Here is a 24,805-nt window from a genome sequence, read left to right on the forward strand (position 1 = left end):
ACAGTGACCGCCGTCGTTTCTTGATGACCCACCGTCTGCTCATTTCCGAAAGCTTACGGAGATTCACCGAGCAGCGACCCGGCCCCTCCCGTCCCCCTCCTCAGCGCCACAGCGACTCTCCCCTCGGCTCCACTCCGAGGAGGAACCCGGTGCCCCCGGCTGATCGTTTCCAATTACGTTACCCCAAGATGGAGGTCTGCAGATGGCACTGCTAGCGACTACGAGTCACCGTAACCGTCCGTGTGTCTTTAATGACGCTTTTGTCGGGACAGAAGTGATTTGTTGGTGCCGTCTTTTTGTCGATTTTTTGGGGGATTTACTCGGGAGTTACTGAGCCCCAGGTTCGGGTTGAGGCAGCCATGAGCTCCGGGGAAGGAGCGGAGGAGACGACGAAGGACGCCAGCGACATACCGCCGTTTTTGAAGACCGGTAAGCCCGAAAAAGAGTGGGAGAGGTCGGACTGAGCTCCACTGGGAGCTGCTCCCTTTGGTCCAGCTACGGGAGGGACATTGTTCCCGTCCATGTAGGCTGTTTGGGGGCTCAGGCAGTAAAGGTTTAGGGTCGGGTTTTAACCAATTAATTTCATAACCGTTGTCATAGACGAAGTGTACGACAAATAGCAATGGCCAGTGCAGTTGTGGAAATCTCTGAAAATGGGTTTCTTGAATATTTTCTCATAACTACATGAGATAGCCCATCCATACTGTGTAGCCAGGCAGAGTTAGCTACAGTGCTAATTGTCCGAGTTCCATCTTCGGACAAATCTCTTGGATGTGCCAGAGCTTGATTAGCTTCCTTTTACTTTTCTTCAAAAAACATTGTTCTTTGTTTTGCCCTTTCCCTGGTAGTACTTAAACTCTCTTAGACCACTCTTTGTTGTCAAAGTTGGGATGTGAAATGTATACTGGAACCGGTAACGTTGAGGGAAAGGAAAAACATTGGAACCGCAAGTGGATGTTTTCCGTCCAGCTAAAGCCCGGCACAACTCGTGGATCAAAGCGACTTTGCGTCATTATAATTAATACAAACGAAATGTCACATGGGTGACATATATTTCTCCAAATCCAGTGGAGTGACTTGAGGTTTTGTTGAAACCAGAGAAGAAGCAGGTCAGGGCTGTCCGACAATGGACTTGTGCGTTCACTAACTGGATTCAACATTAGCTTCCGATGCTAGCCTGGAAGCTAGTGAATCCTGAATCAGATTTGGTGAATCCTGTCTGCTAACAAATGCTAGCTAGTTTAGCGTTGCTAGCTTGCCAGTGACATGACAAAGCTGGTGTGTATCTGAACAGCTATTTGCCTCATTAGCCGCAAACACAAGTACTGTGTCTGTTTTTAAATTCACTATCCCGTTAACTCGGTCAAAAAATAGCATCAGCGTGCAAGCTATGTAAACAATACATGGCGTGGCACATTTAGCCTGGGTGTGCACTGTGCAGGGTAAGCTAGCCGTGTAACATAGCTACCGAGGCCAAAAGGCTGCTTTTTATCATCATCACGATCTGCTGGATGGAGTAAAACCCCTAAAAGTCAGGCACACTGATTTACTCATACACAACTAAACTGTTACTGTTGGACATTATTAGATGCTACCCAGTTTCACCCTCAGATTGCTAACATTAGCTAAATAGGCTAATTTATCAGCAAGGACTGTGACTTGAAGTCCCAACACGGGCCTACAGTGATTTCATAACAATGGCTCATAAACTGTGAATTTCAGGGGTCCTTACAGAGATTCAAGGGGTTGCATAAACGTAAGCTAAAGTTTTATTTTACCCAGCAGACTTTGCACTTGAAAACAAGTGTAAAGATTGCATATTTGATGTTGATTTTCATGCCCCCACCTAAGGTACAGTATGAATATTAATGCAGGTTCTGTATATAACAACAGTGCACTTTTAAATGGGGTTGTCTGTGATACAGTTGAATGAAATTTTGAACCAGTGGACGAAGGCCCGTCTATTTGTGGGTCTTTGACATGAAAACGCTGATGAGCCTGTGGGCTGCACTTGGATATGCCAGATCCCCCTCTAGCTCTGCTCACTGACTGCAGGCAGTGAATTAGATCCAGTGCCTGATGTCATGTCTACTCCACTTGCTTTGCTAGCTTGTACGAATTACATGTATTTAAAACAAGCCTCTCCAGGAACCAATAGCTACTTGTGTCGTACGTGTATCGTGGTAGTTGCAAGTAAAATTTTCTTGGTGATATGTGCATAGGTGTGTGGTACTTAAATATTACACAGTTGCATATAAGAGAAAATGTAAAGCAGATAATTCACTGTGTGTCTACTGTTCATAAGCCAAATCACTGGCTGTTCTAGTACACTGTCATGTGTAGGACCATTGTGGTAGAACTTAGATTTAGTACAGTTAGAAGCGTGTAAACAAGGAGGAGAATGCAGAGTATTGACATCCAGCCTCTGGCTCCTGTGGTTTTGTGTCTAGCGAGATAATAAGCCACAGAGTGAAGCTCAGTATTCGTATTGAGCTGATCTGATGGCTTCCTCTTAGGCAGAGAAGCAAGAGGCATCCTGAAACTCACTTGCAACCACACTTTGTGTGTTTTGTTGATGCTGCGCAGCTGCAGCCATTCTGCTTCAATGTTAATCTGATCTGTTGCTAATGTGTTGTATAATTACATTTTTTTACATGCCTCCTTTTCTTATTACCATAAGCCCATCTGCTGCAGTTTTAGTTTGTAGTATAGAAATATCTCTTATTTACAAATACAGTATTATAATACCACATATTAACTTTGTTTGTTTGTTTGAGAGAAACAGTGACATAGATAATTAGTTTTATTGCACTTACATTTTTCTAGCAGTGGTGGGGCTGCTGCTGCTGCTGAATTAATAGAAGAGAGAAATTCTGGATACAATGAAAACAAATCTGTGTTTGTAGATGACAAAAACACACTTGAAGGATCATGAATGAACATTTCGTGCCACTATCTTCCGCTGGCACTGTTGAATCACAAGAATATTTTAACACTGGCTGTCAAATAGATGAAATTTAAATTTCAGGCCAATCTGTACTTGAGGCATTCTCAGTTGTCACAGTAATGTGACAGCAACCTTAATCTTAATCTGCTTTCCCTAATTTAACCACAATCTTAACCCAAAATTGTTTTTTTAAACTTGGTATTTTACCAAAAATGGTCTATCTTTAGGGGGAGTAAGTATACAATTTCGTATACTTATACTTGCTTACAATTTAGTATACAATTTGTATACTAAGTTAACTGCAATTATTTAAGTTTTATTAACAATTATTGAAGTTTTATTAACAAAAAGCTATCATAAGCTGCTTTTTTATATGACAGTTCTTTACAGCTCTAAAGCTATATGTAGCACTGATAACTGAATTGTGCGTTACTGAATGTGTTGCAGTCACAAACAGCTGGCCTTTATGCTAAATATGACCCAGATTTTCTCAGTTGGTCTCGTTGATCTGTGCTTTTTGTTGGATGCTTCTGCAGTGAGACCCAGGCCCTGTTGGTGGTGAGCAGATCTCACTGAGCACAACAGGACAGTGGTTGACAGGACCACCTACTGTATGCGATAATGATGACTATGGACAGATATTTACTGTAAATATAAGACTGGATTTGGCAAATGGGGATCTGATTTTTTTTTTTTTATTCCTTTGTGCTCATTTTTAGCATCATTTCTGGTTCATATTGTACATAATCACCAGTTATTTTTCTCAACTTCAGTTGGTTCAAAACACTTCTAAGCAGACCATCCTTGTTGAAGGTGTTGTTCTGAATCAGTCGTCTCAGTAGTGAAACCAGCAGTGAAACCACTATAGGCCTAAGTATAGATCGCCTAACACTAGCTTTGTACAATAAGCTTGTTGGGAGGCTTGAGTGTCACATTCGGCGCTCCCCTCCTCTTTGTTTTGCTCATGAACTTCCTCCTCATAGATCTGGGAATCTTGTTCTGACATGCACAGGTTTTCGAGTGTCTTGCCACAGGCTACACTTTTTTCCCCCCTCTCTATCCCCAGCTCCATCCTCATCTCTTTTTCCATCCTTTGGCGTTGCTCTCTTTGTTTTCCCCCCATGTCCTCCCTCTTTTCTTTCTTCGCTCTTCTCTGTCTGCTCTTCTGACCGTTGATTCGCTGATGTGTTTTATGTTTTCCTCCCTCCCTCCCTCACTCACTCGTGTTGGGCCTTTCCGTCCTGATGCTAAATGACAAAATGACAACTAATAATAAAAATTTAAAAAAGGAAAACCCCCCCCCCCCCTCCCATTTGTATCCCCTGTCTTCCAGACTGGAATTATTACCTAGGCCTCAGAGATCTGAAAGGGGGAGTTTTGTTGTGGCATGTTGTCAATCATCAAGTAATTCCACACCAAACATATATTTGGCTGCACTGATGACTAAGAGGCTGATTTAGTGTTGATTTCATACAGTTATTACTTGTTGGTAGTTTATGGTATTATGCACAGTGGAAAAAAAAAAATAAAGGCAACCCGCACTGCCAGGCCTCCATGAATGAATGTTTAGAGGCAGCAACATGTCGTTCATAAGGTCGGTCTGTATGTTTGAATGAGCATCAGTGTGTACGTGTGTTTGTGGGAGAAAGAGAGTGAACCAGACAAGCAGGAGAGGAGGAGAAATCTGATCCAGAGCTTGCATTTATGACTCAGGCCCATTCACCCAGGATGATGTCTGAACACACACACATGCATGCACACACACACTCTGAGACTAATGGATATTGATCCAGGAGATGGAGACTGATTGAGGTCCCTCAGTAAAGGTTTCCTCCAGGCTTAAAGCTGCCAAGTCAGATGCAGAGCACAGGCTAAAGCCTAGTGCTACACAAAGCAGACTTCTTTTATCATCCCATGTTTATGGGATTGAAGTAAACAGAGGATTGGTGCATCATAGATCTATACAAATGAATGAATGAAGGCTTGGCTTGTAGTGACATAGATTTTGTTCTTACTTTGTACTTGACAGGTTGTTCGAAACCGGTAATCACAGAAAAGCGGCCAACAAAACAAGTATGAAACATGGTATTTGAACCTAAGCCTCCAACTGCGAAACGGAGAGAAGGATTTAAAGAAGTGAGAAGTGACGGTCAAAATCAAAGCAGCAGAGCAACAGTATCTATTATGTTGAAAATTTTCTTGAAAATGTGTTGAGAAATTCTGAGGAATGTGTGTTTTTGGCCGTTTCCAGCAAATTACAAAACCCGACGAATTAGATTACGTCACCACATCATAAAACAGCGATGCAACGTTGTCCACAGTCGGGGAGTTCAATAGCATTTTAGCAAATCTGAATCCTTTTGAATCCCTCATCAAATCTTTTTATCTGTCTTTTTGTTACACTTATTGCCGAAACAAAACTAATAAACTATTAAACCTAAACCATACTACTACTGCACTGAATGCTGGTGGGGCTTTCACCATATATTGCATGACTGCTCTGTGACATTTATTAACCCTGGACTTGTTGTGTGTCCTCCTGCAAATATTGCATTTTGCAGTTGTTCTGTTGACTTTGGAACATTTAAGCCGGTCCTCCGTGTTTGTTGTTAATATGTTGTTGAGTTATCACGTGTCTGATATGTCATTAGCCTTAGCCTTTCTTTGTTGATGCCTGTAGTGTCTGAAAGAGGCAAAAGAGACAAACTAAACAGAGAACACGAATAAAAGATTCAATAAGGGATCCACTGGCTGCGGAGCTTAACAAACAATTCTGGGTATTTTACCAAGTTGGGGCCAGATCCAAACTGACTATTGGGTTCTTTCCTATCCAGAATGGCATAATACACCCAGAAATATGAAAGGGACTGATTAAGGATGCACTGAACCGATACCCCAAAGAGGTATTGTTACAGATTCTGACCTTATTAAGTGAATCTGGTATCGACAAATCCACATATTCTTTAACATCACGAAATTCAGTATTTCCTCTATCAGTTACTGTAATTCAGTATTAATGGGCTGCCAATGTATTATAATGCCATAAAAATACCTTACCCCATGTCACCTTACATAATAATAATCCTGATGAATTCCAAGCACAGTTTCTGGGTAAAAGAGAGCTTTAGTATCAGTTGGTACTTAGTGTTGGAACATGCTTACATTAAAGGCAGTTTAAGGATCAATACCCCGGTTTAAACTGAATGGCAAAACAGAACAAATTTATATACATGCTTGGATCACCCACCACAACATCCAACTGTCTGATACATTCGTCTAGGTGCAGTTACTCTTGAAGAAAAAATGAGCAGAATTTAGCTGCAGATTGTCTTCAGAGCACATGGAAATTTTATTTCCAGTGCACTGGGAATTTTATAGAAGCTGAGGCTGAGTAATCGAGAGTAATGCTTTTCGACACTCAGAAATCATGTGGCTCCTTGTACAAGGGTCTTTGTGATATGCAGCCGCTGTTCTCTCTCGATCGCTTTTCACACTGACTCACTCTCAAATGAGCGCTGTGTTCAATTCGCCGTTCTCGCTGACCTCGTCTCCGTCCTCTCCATCTTGTCTTCTGCCTGTCTTTGTATTGTTAAGGTCACGGCGTACCACATTCGTTCTTGCTTCCACACAGCCAGTGGCCATTTTTACTCATCCACACATAATGTGTCCGGTACCACACACACCTCTAAGTAACTGTACTGTTGTGCAAATGAGCGACATGAATACAATAAATGGAAGCCAGTTGGAGGGAAAGATGATGGTTATGAGATTTTTGCCTTTTATTTTGCCAGGCAGCTTCAATCAAAGAGCAAATGGATGGCTGGGGAAAAAGCTTTTTAGAAAGGGCTGGGATTAAGCTAAAAACATAGGGATGAAAAACATCCCTTCTACTCTAACTGTTCCTTTTATTGTGGTATTAAAATGTGATGTTTCAGTAAGAAAGGCATTCATCCCTTAAAATGAACATTGAGCACATGGTAACAAGACCAGCAGCTCAGGCACTTGGAGTCCATTAGTGGCACAGACAAAAACATCCCATCTATATATGAGGATAAAGATGGAAATTTAAAGGGATTTCATCAACATATAAAATGGTTTGTTTTGGAAATAAAAAGTATTCCCAGGTCATCTGCTGACCTGTCATATCCTGAAAAACAACCTCTTTCTGTCATGATCCCATATTTGTGCAGAGAAAATTGCAGAAATATGTAGGAAATACCAGCAGGTTAATAAACAGCAAAGAGTAAATTATTTAAATCGCTCTCATTTTCCCATGAGCCCTTGTGTAAACACATAATCTTCCTCGCCCCTAGTAACAGGTGCAGGTACATTAAAATTTAAAGGCAGATTACAGCCATCAGACAAAGCCGAACCCCCTCAATCGGCTGTGAGGTCAGTTTGCACGGGAGGATTGTTTGAATTATAATCTCTTGGAGGCCGTGGCAGCGTGATCAAAGTTTTGGTAAATCATTAAACATTGAGACGCAGAGAGCTGCCAGTCTCTGAGATCATCGAGAGGAATGACACATCAGATCATGATTAGCAACACACAGTCTGTGACAGAGTTGATACAAAATGGATGTTTGTGCCAGAATGGAAGAACGTCCAAGGTTATGTTTGACAAATCACTGTGTGGAATACCCACTGTTATTCCACATCATGTGACTGAAACTCTGCCCACTCATAAGGCTTGCTCTAGTCTGAAAGAGGGACAGGTTTCAAAAGTTATAACAAACAAACAAGAATCACAGCACAGACATAACAAAAGCTCCAAATCTCAGACCAGCTGGGACGATAAGGGGGAAGTGAATTAAAGCGCGTTCTCTTCAGCAGCTCCTACTTTAGGTATTAGTTTCTTTAAAGTTACTCTCCAGACCTGTTTTAAATGTATGTAAAATAGTCTATTATTAATATTTTGTTTAACATGGTTTTCCCATATAAAAAGTGAAAAAAGTAGAACTGGAGTTGGAAGCACATCTATGCTTACTCACATACTATGCCCCGCCTACCACCGCTGCTAGTGCTGCATTGACAGGTGAAAGAGCAGAGAGTATCAAGACGGTTAGAGGAGGAAACATTGAGATTATTATATTTGAGCCTCGGTCAGACTCAGTCTCAAGAGTTTGTTTAGGAGTGATGAGTCAGACATATATAAACAGTTAACGCAGTTAGTATCTTTTATTTGTTTATGTTGTTTGCTAGCTTATAACTGGCAGTGGCTGACACAGTGTTAGTCGTTGTGCTAATGCTAACTCTTGCTCTCTGTGCTAACAAGGTTCTGAGTTTATTTTGCCCCCCGTCCCCATAAATTGATGGGATTGGTTCCTTTGGTTATATGAGGGATGAATCCCTGGCTGTCTGAAGCTGTTTTTGATGGTGGAAATACACAGTCATTTGTGTCGGCTGCTTATTTCCTTTATGGTATGTCTTGTATTATATAAAAAACACCATATAAACATTTTAACTGGGTTGAAATCTACATTAACAGAATTTTTCTTTTGTTTTTTTTTTTGCCAATTTGAGGCAGCTAAAATGTGCTGTAAACACACCTCTGGCATCTAGGGGGGGAGGGTGGGGCTGGAGCCAATCTCAGCTGACATTTGGTTTGAACCCCGAACTTTCATGCTGTCAGGCTACAGCGTTAACCACTGCACCACCCTGCCTTCACCACTGACATATTATCTCTTAATATTACCAGCTAACAGGGTGAATGTGCTGTCAAATCATTGCAACATTAGCACTAATTGGGAGTTGTCTCTCTTGCTGAATGCAAGTCCAATATTCACTTTCCTTTTAGCTTTGTTTTTGGTCTCCTTTACATCTTGTAGCAAATATTTGTCTTTGCAGCTGCTCAACGCACCACTATGTTCACCAGCTAGTTGCTAACTTTGCCTCTGCAGACAGACAGTTGGTTTTCAGAGATTTTTTCACTGAAAATAGCTGCCTGTCACTGACAAAAGAGAGCTAGTGAACAAGAGTAAACAGAGTAAACAGTGAAAGTTGTGGGTCAGAAAACCAAAACAGTGAGCTCAAAGATGCTAAACTGTCCAGGGAATAGGGAATAGACATCAACTATAGCTGCTTTAACTTTCTCTGACAAAAAAATTGATTAAACAATTCTGTGGTAAACCTGACGCCAAGCTGGCACAATACATCATCTTGCTCAAGGCCTTTGCTGCTGATCTGCGTGTCATATCACAGGCTTGTAAGGACTGGTCATCTGGGTTAGGTTTACTTTGGAATAACAATGGTTTCTTCCAGTGTGAAAACTTTGGTTTGCCTGCTTCATTTTATTTGTTGTTGAATGTGCCGTACAATAAATGTCACGAGGTGAGCCAGGAGGTAAGTTTCTCATGGTGACCATGCAGTTTCCTGACTGATTATTAACACTAAAGCTACTGTGGTTCAAACAGAGGTGGTGAGGACATTTTATGAGGTCTTAAAACCTGATAAGCACAACTGTAAATGCAGACCAGGAAATCAGCTGCAAAGTTTTCTTGCACCAAGTAATGAGGTACAGGCTTATTAATGCAACTAGAGAAATTACTAATGCAGACTGAAGATTTTTGGGACTACCATGGTAACAGTAAAAGAGGGGAAAAATGTTTTGACCTCACAGACAGGGGTCCACAGCAGAAATGGTCGGAAAACCTAGCCCACAGATGCCTGGCTAGACAAAACACTGTAATTTTTCAATCAGAACACGGTGAGCGAAGCCATCAAAAGCCATGAAGTGAAGTGAATGGGAACGCTGGAGTTGTTAGTAGCCCAAAGCATGTATGATGTCAGTGTAAACTTTTAGGCATACCGCAGTAATACAACGCCGAAACCAGAACAAAAACCAGCAGATTGCATTTCACAGGGAACAACGCTCACTTCCCTGTTAGTCAGATGCTTGTAAACAAGTTTTGTCTTTCTCTGGATGTGCCGTACATGGCGATGTGAAGAGCGGCCTCTAACAGCTTACCAATGAGGTAGGACAAGTCTGGGGAGTGATTTGAAAAGGGTGATGAATAACATTGACCCTGTGTGTTTTATTATGCTGCAGTGAAGTCTTTCCAGAAATGGATTTAATAGGATCGCACATGTTGATGATAAAACGCTGTAATAATATATATAAATATATAGAATGCTATGACACCAGAAAGTCGGTATGTTATTAATAATATAGGGAGCAGATTGCAGATCCTCTCAGAGAGGGCGTGGAGTGTGTGGGAAAGCAGACTGGCCAAGAACTGTTTTAACAACAAATCTGCTCACTTCAACAGGAAGATATACAGTACATGATGTGTTTAAGAGCAGAGCTGCAGCAGCAGTGCAAGTCCCTGTCCCTGTGTGTGTGTGTGTGTGAGAGAGAGAGTGTGTGTGAGTGTGATATTGTCAGCTCTAACAGCATTAGGCATGTTAGAGGTGAGAGTTCATTGGATTACTCACACTGACCTAATCTGGTATTTATTCTCTGGGATTACCCTGTGTGTGTTTTTGTGCGTAGGCGTGGAGGTGGAGAGAGGGAGGTAGGTGTGTGGATTTGTGATAGGTCACTGTGTACGCGCACGCACACACACACACACACACACACACACACACACACACACACACACACACACACACACACACACACACACACACACACACACACACAGAGGCTTTAACAGTATTGTAAACAGTTTGTAAATTACTCTTGCTCCTGAGTAGTTTCTTTACCAATACCATTTTTCTAAATAACAATTTTAAGGACTAAAAATGTGTTTTTCTGTAAAACCCCTTTTTCTTTTAACCTCCTTGATGTTAAAGGAATTGTTTTAGGCTGCAACTAACAATTATTTTCATATTAATGAATTTTCTGATTATTTTCTTGATGAATCATTTAGTCTATAAAATGTCAGAAAACAGTGAAAAATGTCCTTTACAGTCTCTCAGATCTTGTCCAGTCTGAAACCCACAGGGATTCAAGTTACCATGATATAATGTAGAAAAAATCTTTACATTTGAGAGACTTAAAAACAAATATTTGGCATTTTTGCTTCAAAATTACTAATATGAAATGAAATGAAATGAATTATGAAAATAGTTGCAGATTATGTCAATGTCAGTTAATCAACTACTTGCTACAGCTCCAGAATTGTTTTGAGGAATGTTTATTCTCTTTCTTGCCGAATGTTAGTTGAGTAGTTTGATATCACCCTCATGTCTGTATGAAATATGAAGCTCCAGCCAGTGAACCTGTCTTTGTCCGACAGTAACAAAGTCCCAAAATCAGTAGAAAAACTGAAATGAAAAAACGTGCGGGACTATTTCTCAGCCGGAGACAGTGACTTCCTACAGTCTCCACTGGCTGCCACACAATCCCGCTGTCATTTTTAAACTTGGCCATCTCTTGGCTGTAGCTGTATTTTTAATAGACTGACATGAAAGTGATATTAATCTCCTCACCTCAGAAAGTGAATGAGGGTATTTCCAAATATGCTGAGCCGTGTATGAAAAATTAACCAAAATAAAATACAGTCTGAAAATGGGAAAACTCTGATTTGATTCAGGAACTATTTGATGAAAACTACAAACCTGACCACACATTCAGATACTGAGTGATATGGACACATTTGGGTAGGTACGAAGCCAGATGAGGACCAAGCCATGTGTCATTTTCAGACTAAAGCAGTGTCATTCAGAGAACATCGATAATTTATACTCACACATGAAACATGCAGAATACAGACAGCTTTCTGTGCTGCTGGTGCATGTTTTATTCTGCTTTTTATGTCCCCCACAAAAGGCTGGGGTTTCAGTCTGTCACCATGGTTACCACAGCTACCACGTCTGTCCGTCTGACCTACGTTATGTCTTTACCAGCGGGCCTATGTAAACCAGGTCGGTAATACCCTGTGCTGTCCGGGAGACGTTGCCGCTCACACAAACGGGCCGCCCAGGGACGGACGAGATAAGACCAAAGGCCAGCTGATAAGTGCAGCGATGGCTGGTTCCTGTGATCCTGATATGGGCCATTGAGTAGATCACAACGCTGCATTTAGATGCATTAAAAAGAAAGTTTTACCGGCTGTGCAGCTCCAGTCTACTTAGAAAAATAAACCAAAATGAAAAAGCAGACGTTCACGCTCACGTACTAACACGATTATCAGTCAGAATACTTGTGAATCAGATCAAGCAGAACAAAGTATTTACAGTCAGTTTCAGGAGTAAAAATGGGGCTATTAAGTGTCAGTTGGCCTTTGCTGGTTCTGTTTTACCCTGTTGGATAAAAGTTTTTTAAAAGTCAAACGTAGTCTCTTAGTGCATTAGCAAGGGAACTGAAGTATTAGGTTGTTTGTCGAATGTGTAAGTGAAAGAGTTTTCATCTTGTTTAAATCCCTCTTAGGAACAATTGAAACACACATACAGTACACACACACACACACACACACACACACACACACACACGCACAATACCCACATATGCAAACCTCTCGCCTCTCTGTGTGTTTATAAAAAGGAGCTTGTCCCACTTTTTTTTCCTCTCATCTGCTGTGCTCTCGTTCGGTAATTTCTCCGGCGTGATAGCTAATTGGTGTGAGCTCGGGGAAAATTTGCCGCCCCGCCGCTGCCTTCTTAAAACAAGCTGGAGCGGGAGAGGGAAAAGAGTCGAGGGGGCATAGAGAAAAATGGAGAGAAGATGGAGATAAAGGAGAAAACAGGAGGTAGGTTGGAGCGGGAGTGGGAGTGGGAGGGGAGCGCAGGTTGCAAGTGGCCATGAACACATGTGTGCAGATAACCATTTTCTTCACGCATTCTTGCAAGAGGAGCATAAACAATAAGCCTCAGGAGAGAGTGAATGATTTTATTGTACTGTTGGAGGGAAATAAGGAAGTCTATTCTTTGCAGGTGGAAGAGAAAGCACAAGAAGAAGCTGTGAAATTCAAAGATGGAGAGAGAGCAAGACCTCGCACAGATAATGAAGAGGAGAAGCGTGGATGTGCGTGTCAAGCTGTGTTAACAGAGTTTCTGCTGGTTAATGAAAGTGGTCAGTGAAAGAATTGAATTGGTTGGCAATTGATTAGGATCAGTGTGAAAGATTTGCCAGAACGGTCCCTGCTCCTATTTTGAGAGCAGAAAGAGACGGCGGGAGAGAGTGAACCAAACTAGGACAAGTCCTGAAAGACCATTGTACTCCTTTTTTCTCTGGGTCTCCAGTGCATTCAAAACTGCTATCTCACTGTTGCCCTCCCCATCTCGCTCACTTTCTCTTTTCTGTCTGTCTCTTCCTCCGACTACTTTTCACTCCCTTTTTCTCTCCTGCTAAGAGCCAGTGACTGAGAGGAATTGATCCACTGTAAACATCACAGTCAGAGGCCTTTTGTGTGTTCAAGCAAAGGTTACATACTGCTGAGGTCCTTGAGGAGGGGGTCCCCGAGGTCCTCAGGAAAAATGGTTAAAGCAGTGGTCTTCAGTTTTGATATTTGGTGCATAGCCAGGCCTTTTCATCTTGGCTACAGTGTCTAACAGGGAGCAGAGAACAACATGGGTTAATAGAAAAAAGTCAGTCTTGAGCATCAGAAAAGAAAAGCACTGGTTGAATAAACAGCTCTGTATTCTGTCTGCTCCTGTCTAGCATCAGTTTAGTTTTGGTTATAGATTTACGGTAGATTCATGTATCCAAGACAGTTTTGATTCAGCGGCTGATGGTAAAAGTAGTTGGGTGCGCAGGTATTAATGTATTTCATGTTTCAACTATGTATGGAATGAAGAAGAACTGGGTAGGTGGGTAGGTAATTGATCTCTGAACAGTTGTGTGACTGTGACGTCAAACAAGAAGCTGGTGTTGAGGATAAAATGAACAATTGTAAATTTAAGGTTTCAACCAGTGACGGCGGGGATGAGATGAAGGTAAGCTCCTGATTGTCTTTCTGCTTAGCTTTGTTTCATCTACCACAATATCACAATGACGATATAGTAACCTCCCAGTGTTGCCATGTTGTTATGTTTTCATTGTATAAAACTGGCAGTTCTCAAGGAAGATGTTTTGGTGTCGGTCGCTCCTGATTCAGCCCTCATCTGTCTCCTAGAGGATATACTTCTAAATCTTCCAGGTAGAAACAAAGCCAAGAGCGCACCCACCGAGCTTACACTGGTGGAAACCCTGTGTATCTCAGGTCCTGGGATCAGGTCCTGAAACGTAAACAGTTATCACTGAGCGACGGATTAGAGAAGTCGAAAAAAATACGATAACCGTAGCAAGTGATGGGAAGAGGTGAGTGGGGTGGTCGTAATATCTGACGTGGATATTGTGCTGTTTTAAACTGGACGATGTCAGATTCAAGATGCTGATGCACAAGACTGTTTTTTATTCTTTAAAGCAGTATTGTGTTTTAAATGGTGCCCAGTCTCTTGGCTGGTTTGAGTCTGGATATTCTCTATGGTACATTTCAGAATTGGGAAGAAAGATCACAATTCAGATCATGGATCATGATTGTCTGTTAAAAGTTTTGTTATACTGGGCGCCCTGGTGGGGTACTTGGTAGGGTGCTTACTATTTAGGCTCCGTCCTTGCCACAGTGGCCCGAGTTGGAATCCAGTCCGGGCCCTTTGCTGCATGTCAATCCCTCTTTCTCCCCACAGATGAGCTTATTTTTTCACACGTCTGTTTTTTTTTTATTTGTTAGCAGGATTACACAAAAAGTACGTAGCTGATTTGCAACAAACTGGGGCATGGGCCACAGGAGACCTCATTAAATCGTGGTGTAGATTTTTTTTACATCACTTTCATAAATATTGTGTGATAGAACACTTTGCAACATTTTCGTCAATTTCTCAATAAATAATGTTTGGATCTTGATGTAAAAAAATCTGACTTATTTATTGTGCAGATCCAGATTTGGTGCAGATCCAGATAATAACCTGAATCTGGTGGCAGAAAATGTTGAATCTGCATCACACACAGAGGTGTACTACTTATTCATTTAATGGTAAATAACATTGCATATGGCCGCAGCAGCATTTAGGAGTGCTTTCAGTAGCAGTTGTGATATAACAATGAGACAATTCATACAAGAGCTGTATGAATTGTAAAATGCTGACGTCTTTATTTCAAAGTAGGAAGAACTTTATTGTCATTGTGCTAGGACAATGAAATTGCAAAAGGTGTCATCCTCAAATCAAATCACACATCAGGTAATAAAACCTTGCACAGGGATTAAAGATAAATACATAAAGCTCCTTGAACAAAAGACATGTAGGACTCTTTGGCCTTGGCAGAGGTAAACGCTTTACTGAGTGTGGTTCTCTGGCTTTTTTCTGTCCTGTAAGTTGTTACACACGTGTTGAAAAGAGACCACGACAATCAGCTTTTCACCTGTTTTGTCTTAAGTGAATTCGCGTAGCGGAGTGGAGGAGTAACCGCTTCTCTCGCTTCTGTTCACACTGAACTCAAGTTAAAAGTTACTGGCTGAGGCTCGCACTGTGTCAGAGGATATTTGCATAAGGTTGTAGCTGGGTGTGTTTGGAGCTGGGGCTGTAGGGCAAAGCCAGATCAGGTCTCATTCACAACGAACAGCAGCTGTCACTCTCCCAGCTGTTTGAATCTGTAAAGCTTGATGCTACATTAGCTGCTACTAGCATAATACAACAGAATCTCGGACTGCTGGCTTTTGAGTTGCATTGTGGGTAATGCAGGCGACAGGTTTTGACAAGACTACGTGGAATAAAAACAAATCTGTCTGGTTCTGCTGCATCAGTTTTGCTCCTCTTTTTAAACTGTCCAAAGCAAAATCAGTGGAGTAATCTTTTAAGATCAGAGCAACAATCTGAGGCAGACTTTGTCTCTTCCCGTGGCAAAGGCTGGCACAGCGGTGATGACCACGGCGGCTGAACTAACAAAGAAAAGAGCACCAACTGCAGAAACTCCACAGAAATCCACAGACGACGACGTCACAGTAACCATCACATTGTTTAACTAAGAGGTTTCCTCTCTATGGGAAGTTCAGTGCATAAATACCACAGCAATGAGCGTTCGGCTCCAGAAACAGAGAGCAAGATAACAAAAACACCAAACTCTTTCATTAACACTGTCAACTTTGACGGCGAGTTTCAGAGGTTAACGCCATTCATCCTGCAAGTTTCACTCTCTCGTTGTTATCTCACCACCTACAGCTCTGTGCCAAGCAACACAAATCCACTGAGACGGCTGATCCCTTAGGTGATGTGTTGTTAAATGTGTTGTCCATGGCCCTTGACATTTAAATGTTTGCTAAAGCCCTACAGCAGTATATATATACCACCACACTCTCCAAGAAAACTTTGACAGCACGGTATTGCTCATTGTTTTTGTGCCTCACACCTCACTTCAGTGAGTGTGAGCCACACAATAGGTATTTTCAAATGAAAAGGGGTCTTTCCTTTTTGTGTATGAGTCAAACGATGAGTGTGCCTGCCGAGAAGGGGAAGGCAGGGGCCCACAGAAAGGGTGGTCTTGTGTTAACGCGGCGCTCGTAGACAGAAACCGTGTGTCGGGACAAGAGGGAGCTGTCTGTGGAGGGGAGCTGAGTGTAGGATACAGTATAGGCAGTGTTCAACACAGCTGAGGCCTCGGTGAGTTCACGGTATCTGAGTGTTTGCACGTTTCGGAGAGAGGGGAGTTTGGATGTTTTATGGGATTGGGCCTATTGCATTTTTTTTGCTTTGTCATTTCCTCAGTGTCTGTTAGATTTGTGTGTGTGTGTGTGTGTGTGTGTGTGTGTGTGTGAGAGAGTGATCTGTTTAACTTTATCCAAACAGCTCAGCTGACGTTTTAGCGGTGGGCTTATCCTACTATGGTCTGTAACAAAGTTGGCTCTGGGTGTGTGTGCATGTCTGTGTGTGGTTGGATTAACCCACTGCTGTAACGGCCACATCTCAGAGGAAAAGCCTCCGCTCATAACTGTGTGTATTTGTGTCTCTTTACGCACATACAGTTGTGTCCACTGTGTTGGACCTTGCTGTGCGTTGTGTTTTATCTCCCTTTTGTCTGTGCGTGTTTGATTTCTGGCTCGGCTACAAGTCTTATTGTTTAGATAGTGATAAGATGCGGGTAACCGCTACTGTAGTCGGCTCTGACGTTGTTGCACACTGTGGCTTAAGTGGACGTCTTTGGCATTGCAAATATGTGAAGTATGTCAGTGTTTGGTCTCCCTCTCCTGCTTTCCTTTTTTTCCCCTGCTTTTTCCTTCATCTCATTCATTCTCTGTGAAGTTCTCCCAGGTACGCAGCTTTAGAGAAAATTCCCTTGAGGTCATTGTGCTTCTCTCCACTGAAGCTCGACTCTGCTTTCCCATGCCGTGTCTGTGCGTGAGAGCTTTTCCTTGTGAATTTGAGCCCCTGTGGCATTGGCAGTTGTTGCCTGCAAGTTTGCTCATGTGCAGTTTTGTGTGTACTGTGCTGCTATATGTTCATTAATGCAAACTGCCAGCAGGAAAGTGTTGCTAAATCCCAGCTGTGTGCTGAGGAAGTCCACTCTCTCTGCCACGACAGAGAGGAACCAGCTGTCACGGAGAGAACAGTTGTATCGTAATGACCGGATCAGCTGATAAATGGAAACAGCAGGGAGATATAATATGATGCAAGGATATTGACTGAAGGTCAGAGGTCAGGGGCTGTTACACATAACACTACACAGTTATGTTTCTTGCTCAAGGGCTTTTTAACAAGGCAGATACTTCCCAGGCCCTCCATTAACAAACAACCCCCCTATTTCTAGTGTTCACCAGCCCTACTGTTGCATTTATATCATATCTGTGGAAACAAAAGTTTTCAGCTTGTGCACAGCTTTCACATCAATATCCATCAATATATATCAAATTATTACTGGGAAACTCACTTCGAACTAGAAATTCTGACTTGAAGATCGATCAGACGCCGAGCATGTGCGCGCCGTTGTATGTCTTTGCTCTCCTTCACGGCGGAGTTGAGCAGCTCTGAAAAGCTCGTCATGGTGGTGAGGACTTCTCAGGACCAGCAGTATGATGGTAATCATGTTTCTGGTGCTCGGGGTCGGGTCAGTGAAGTGAGCCCAGTCCTGGAGCACGGACCTGGGACTGGGCTCACTTCACTGACCCGACTGGAACATGCAGTGAGTCGGATCACTGTCCTTTGTGTTTGCAAGTGCAAGCATGTGAGCGAGGGGAGGGGGGTGTTTTCTGATCCTGAGTCAACTGAAAACCAAAGAGCAGGTCACACTGTTGCTTTAATGCAAACTCTACTCATGTAGGTGTGTCTCAAGTAATTACTTCATTATGACTCTCGGCTATTGCTGCCAAAATATCCTGGTCCAGCAGTAATGGTGGGACTGTAATAAGTCCAGAAATTCATAGCACTGATGTTTGAGTGAAATCCAGGGATTTCTTAGTAAATAAAGGAGTGTTGTAATTCCAGTTAGTCATTAAATATGGCAGAATTGAACTTCTTTGCTGGTGTGAAAAGTTTCCTGAACTTTTTCAGAGTGTGTGTTTACATGTTTCTCCTCAGAGCAGTGTGGATATCCTGGTGCATAAACACTTGACAGTTCAGGTCCTATATTCAGTACAACCAGCAGCTCCGCTCTGCGCTCTGTGAGGTTAAACAGGAAGGAGTTAGCCTGAGTCAGAGCGGGACAGGGACAGACGGAGCATGTGTCACTGAGTCAACCAGCCGAGTGTCCAGCCTGTTTACATGTTGACAGCACATGACACTGACCGCAGGCTGCCCTCACTCACAGCAGCAGCTTCTCTCACACACAGGCTATAGGCTGGTGGATCAATGGGCCAATTGTTGTGTTGGCTGAGAGACCAGTGGGTCTCAGTCATGAGTTATAGAGTGATGAGAAGATGACTCCTGCGTGCACTGGTCCAGCGTAAGCAGAACAAGCTGGGAAAATGTCAAGATGAGGTATCGTGGTCTAATGATTAGAACTGAAGGAGAACATGGTGGAGACAAGTGTTGGCCTCTTGTCTCGCACCGTTAGCTGTGCTCAGATTTCTGAAAACGAAGACTGTGTTTGTCGCAAACCAGAGTGTTTCCTGTGAGTAAGATGAGTTTGCTACTTTGGTTTTTCGCTTTACTGAAGAAACTAATGTTGGAGTTTTCCATCAGCCTTTAGCTAATGCAAAAACCTTATTCTGAGAGCAGCAGCTCTGTTTGTGCTCCCTTCTCCCTTAAATGTTGCTGTAAAGCTTTTACCTTTTTTTTTAGCCACACTTCCGTAAATGGCAATATCAGTCCAGTGGTTCTTTTGTTGTTGTTGTTTTTTTTGTTGTTTTTGTCTCAGGATGAAGTATAATGTGGTTGATCACCTTCCTTTCCCCTCAGCCTTGGCTGAGCTTTTGAGCGCCACCAGCAAATGTTAGCACGTTAACTCTGGAAACTAAAATGGTAAACAAGGTAACCCCTACACCTGTTGAGCATCAGAGTGTTCGTCACTAGCTGTGTCTCAAGTCAAGGCTGCATCCTTCAGAGGCTGCATGTGAAGCGGTGCGACTACGCTGTCCCATTTTGAAGGCTCCTTCAAATGCTGCCTTCTTTTCCTGAAAAAAAGGCTCCGACAGGTGGATCTTTTGTGGCCCAATCTATCCCAAGATTCATTGCTTCATTGCCAAAATAATTGCAGAGAATTATAATAAAACATATTTGTTGATTAGCCAGATTGAAAATGTGAAGCAGGGTCAAATTTTAATTCTGTTGTATAACACACAGTTCATAAATTTTCTTTCTTTTCTCTCTTTTTTTTTTTTTTTGCTTGTGCTTACAGATGGATCCCTCCCTAAAGAGACAAAAGGAGATGTATCGAGCCAGATAGCAGGTAAAACAAACACTCATTCATACATCAGTCCAAACACACTGCACACAGTGAATCACAATCCTGCAGCTGTTGGTCTATCCTCACTTTGTCTAATTTTGTTTACTGTGAGTGGTGACGGCGGGAGAGGGGTGAGTATTATATTAATGTTGGAAACAAGAGTGTCACACAGACATCCACGCACACACACGATTAATATTTCAGTGTTCCCAGCAACAAAGACAGGTCATTGTCACCATTATTTTTCACCATCACATCTGCCTGACTCCCCTTCCCTCCTCGTGTCCACCTCCTCCCTCCCTTCTCTCCGCCATCAGACAGCAGCCTCTCCATGATGAGTCGATGGTGTCTGTCGCTTTCATTCCTCTTCCCTCCGTTTCCCCATCTCTCTTTCCATTATCATTTGATTTGAGATTTGATATTTCCTGTCGCTACTGCTCTTTCCCCCCATTACGATTTATTCGCTCAGTTAGCCTTTCCATCATCCTAAAATGACATTTCTTTTGTTTCCTTTCCACTCAGTCATACTTGGTCTCCCTTTTTATTGTCCCAGTATTGACCAAGCTTATTATTAAGAGTTTTTTATGATGTTGGTTTGTGTAGTCATATGAAAGTGTTGATATTTGCCAGTCAGTGCTGTCCTCTGTGATGTGACATTTTGAGGAGACATATGACCACTTAGATATTTAAGATAATTACTCGCCTGTGCTTCAGTGGGAAGTTTTAATATTTCATGGCCTATGCTTTCCTCTGTGAATGGGACACACACACACACACACACACACACACACACACACACACACATTTTTGACTTTAAATAGCTTTTGTCAAACAGTATTAGTGGTATCTGCCTTAAAAAAAAAATCACAACCCTCAAACCCTAGATATTAAGGAGGACAGGAGAGTTGGCAGGTTGCTCCCAGGCCCCGGGGGCCTCGATGGAGACAGCTCCAGCGCCCACAGAAACAGGCGATGAAAACAACATGAGTGTAATTATATCTAGACAATACTTGGCTTCATTGACACAGTTTGGCTCGTCCGCGAGAAGCTGACAGGGCGGCGTTTTTCTGAAGCTTTCTGCTGCTTGCCAGTTATCACTTCCTGGTTTAGGGGAGGGTGTGGAGGATTAGGCCTGTCCATCTGTTGGCCTGGCCTCCTCAACCACTGGTCCGACTGGGCAGCTGAGGAATGGGTTGCAAGGGGAGGCAGCGGGGGCAGTGCTGTTATGTAATAATGTTAATGCCTTTGGACCTTGACAGATGTGCTGCAGAGTGCTTTGCAAAGACAGAGCACCGTGGGCTTGTCCATTTCATCACTGTATCTCCTTTAAACCCTCTTGTCATTGAATATGTGTAAATCCTCAGTAATCAGTTGCATTCTGCAGCATGAAGTGTCAGCGTCACCTCCAGATGGCGTATTCGTGCAGATTGGTGCTAAGGCAGGAAAAGGGGTTGCAGCCGGCAGAGCTGTGTTTGGCTGTTGACGGTGAACTGCAGCAGGAGTCAACAGCTGAAAACAAGACAACAGTGTCAAACAGTTCACTGTGTGTTGTGCTGAATCTCAGTCAGTGACAGGAGGGAAGTATGGAAGAGAAATGAGTCTTTTTACTGTCTGTTCTAGTATCAGAATTTTATGTGTGAAACTTGGTGTTGTTTTTCTGCCTCGTCACGGTTTGTCAGAATGAGATCAGGTGGCGTTAAAAGACCCGGACAAATGAACTCTTGGCACCAATAACAAACCCTCTTTTCTCTCTCTGTCTTTTTTTTTCTCCTCCCTCTCCCGTCCTCCCCTGCTGTGTTTGGGTCGCTGGGGTAACCCTGGCCTGCTTCTCGCTCGGTTAGCCTACCCTGCTATTAGAGGTCTGGACGGACGGAGAGAACAGAAAGAGGCGGAGATAAAGGAAAGATGGTACTCTTTCTCGCTCTCTCTCCGGGGCCAGATCTCAGATTTGGGGACAAAAAGAAGAAAATGGAAGGACACGGAGAGTCTGAGTGGACTGGAAACAAACACCCAGGGTGCACTGTTCAATCACTTAATGCTATCAGCTTGACGTTTTGAGATAATGATACCCCGTTTTCATCGACGAGGTCTGTTTTTTTTTTTTTTTTTTTTTTTTTTTTATGCAGCATGAAATAATGTCCCTTTCAAAAGTTGCACCTTTTAGTCCACACTGTCTCTCTTGGGTCGAACCAGACACTTGACCTGAGAAGTTGCTCCAGAGGTGTTGGGAAGGATTTTACCCAACAACCTCAGGGGTGCCAGGCTGTAGAAAAAAAAAGAGAGAGAAGCAGTGAAACCTGCCTCTCTCTGCCTGAAGGAGCTAACAGTGGAGAGTTTAGCGTCCCAGATTGATAGTGAATTAGCACAATTGGCTGCTAAAAATATGGGTACATATTGCTCTATCATCAGATGAAACAATAGGCTGTAATTACATGTTCATTCTTGTTCGCTAGTTACCTACTTGTCTGTGTGTGTACAGTGGCCGAGCCGATGCCAGCTGTACCCACAGTTGGTGCATTGTTAGAGTGCCACAGCTGTGTCTGATCACAACAGCCAATCAGATCAGCCCTTCTGGTTGCTGTGTTGTCCAGTCGGGCAACATTGAGCTGTGCAGCAGCCAATCAGAGCCACTCTACTAGGACAGCGGGGAAAGGTTGAAGCTCCCAGACAGAAGTGAAGTAGGCTCGTGATAGTTCAGGCAGGAGGAGATGAATGAGACTGTGTCACTGACTGTGAACAACAACACAAAGCACAAAAATGACAACTATAACACAGAGAAAGAAGGGAAGAAGAAGATGGAGAGTTCATGATGTGAAAGAAAGAACATGGGAAGTGTCAACCACAGACGTCAGGCAGATGAGTCGTGTTGAGAGAAAGATAAAGGAGGAAACACAATAAGAGAATAGAACTGATGAACCATAGCGCTGCTCTCCCAGCATCCTCAGTGTGTCCTCACTATGTCTCAAACGCAGGAAAAGAGGCACATGCATCACTCAGCATTTATCTGTCACTCAGACTCAAAGTAATGTGTAACATGCGGGTTTGTTAAAGCCAGGTAAACCTGTGAAAAAAGGTTTCCCGGGACCACTTTCTGTTTTGTTTTCTGTGTGTGTGTCACAACATCATGAACGCACCGCACTGCAGTTGAAAGCAGCATGGAGGCCAGTCTCTTGAAACTCAACACGGACTGAATGTTATTCGCGCCCTGCTTGAACAGGGACGCTAAATACCCATGACTCATTTGACCTGAGAGTGAAAGTCGATCGTACCTTTTCCCAGTGAAGACAAAAGCCGGATGTGAGTCGGTTTTTTGTCCAGTGTGAAAGAGGCTTTACTGGTAATTTATGATTAGTGGGATTGTAGCCTTTTCACTATCCGATAGTTTCACTGACACACTGGTAAACAGGACTCCATGTTTCCAGGTTGGCAGTAACTGACTGTTTCCTGAACGCCTGTCCTGAGGAGTGACTGTACGATCATAGCAAGCAACTGTAACAAGGCGTGACGGGCCTGTCAGGCTTTGGATGTTTCCATATGTTAAAATGGTTTGCATGGGGCTGTAGTAAGAGCAATACTCAAAAAAAAGCGGGCAAAAGTCTATGGAATAGCTTGAAGGAGCTGTTTGTAAGTTTAGCTATTGCTACGTAGCTAACGTTAGCATAAACAGCTGTTTACTTACCAGTCTAGAAGAAACATTGTGAGTTCAACATCAAACTTTATTCCTTTACTCACTTAGAGCTATCTCCAGCAGTGGAAAGCAACGTCAGTGTGAACTCATGTCTCTATCATGTCTTTTGAAGTTAGCGCGCATGTGTCATCATTTTCCAATACCGACTCACTGTAGCCTCCAATCTGTCCTGAAGACGTAGGGCTGCTCAGATGGCGTGTTATAATCTCTTGTCTTGTAAACGCAACAATGGCTGAAACTCACCAACTTCTCCTGGCAAGAAACCACATTCGGCAGCAGAGAAAACGTTTGCCGGTCTCAGACTTTTGGACCTGACTGTACCTCTGTCTGAAATCAAGGATCCACTGTTTGAAAAATTACTACACATTTCAATGGTGAATCTGCCATCATTTCTTTGTAAACTGCAGATGTGGCACGAGAGAATGGAAAGCCTGACCGTTTTTTTAAGATCAATTTACTGCCACACTTTAGGCCGATTTAAGATTGTCACAAGCTGAGTTTAACTTTTCCACGTTAGAGTTTTTATTGTCAGGACGGAAATGCCTCTGAAACAACAATTTACACCATGAAAAACATAAAACATGTTCATGCATACTTTAGTTAATCAATATTAAGTGTCAAAATCAAATTGATTCCATTTCAGCGTTTCCCACAGTAAAACAGTCGTAGTATTCATGAATACAATGAGCATGCAGTCAAATAAAACTACACTGAACAGTATCGAGGTTTTTCTATCCAGGCTTCTGGGAGTGTCAGTGATCAGGATGTAGGTCAGGGGGTCCAGGTCACGGACGCCCTATTCCTGTCCACTCCCTCAGCCTCAAGGAATTCCTGCCATTCCCACACAACCCTCAGCAAGGAATGTCAGGCACGCCGTGAATGTGGGAAGTCCACAACTATGCAGGGATGCACACATGTGCACGGTTCTGGTTTCTCTTGACCCATAACAGCTGGTTCAGAAGAGATACGTCCAAGTCAGCTGCGCGCGGAACCATTATGAGATTACGCCTGTATGTAACTCTTTAATCTGATAAGGAAGATGCTGCGAGTGTGTGCTTCGCTCTTTTTGTGGTATGCAGGCAACTTGCCCCCTCCCTCAGCTGACTGCCCACCCGTACCACCACCCGTCCATCTGTCCGTGTCCAAGCAGCTGTTGCATTTTCTCTCCCTCTTTTTTTCTTTTTTTTTTATTATTATAAACACAGAAACACACTCCCTCTCCACCCCCTCCCTGAGGTATTTGTCACAATCTCTCTGGGGGAGACTTGTGGTGGTGTTGTTGGTAAATGACTTTGTTGTATCAGCCAGTGTAATGCCCACTTGACCTCTGGGAGGCCCCTACAAGTCTCAAGCCTCTGAGGTGTGTGCAGAGTGT

General features: G+C 42.9%; 1 protein-coding gene across 8 annotated transcripts in view; it reads left to right on the top strand.

Moving 5' to 3' along the window:
* The window catches only part of LOC139633499 (triple functional domain protein), a 78,548-nt gene continuing 53,743 nt past the window's right edge, over window positions 1–24,805 (top strand). For 6 of the 8 annotated variants that reach the window (XM_071499183.1, XM_071499179.1, XM_071499184.1 and 3 more), the window contains exons 1-2: window positions 1–429; window positions 19,695–19,745. In XM_071499183.1, coding sequence (XP_071355284.1) covers window positions 360–429; window positions 19,695–19,745 — 121 coding nt within the window. In that variant the 5' untranslated portion in view covers window positions 1–359. The remainder of the gene's footprint in view (window positions 430–19,694; window positions 19,746–24,805) is intronic. The other 2 variants (XM_071499185.1, XM_071499188.1) reach the window with 1 other exon arrangement.

Source organism: Trachinotus anak, unplaced genomic scaffold, assembly GCF_046630095.1.
Source record: "Trachinotus anak isolate AG129_WGS33_773 ecotype Australia unplaced genomic scaffold, CSIRO_AGI_Tana_v1 ptg000016l, whole genome shotgun sequence".
NCBI classification, from domain to species: Eukaryota; Metazoa; Chordata; class Actinopteri; order Carangiformes; family Carangidae; genus Trachinotus; species Trachinotus anak.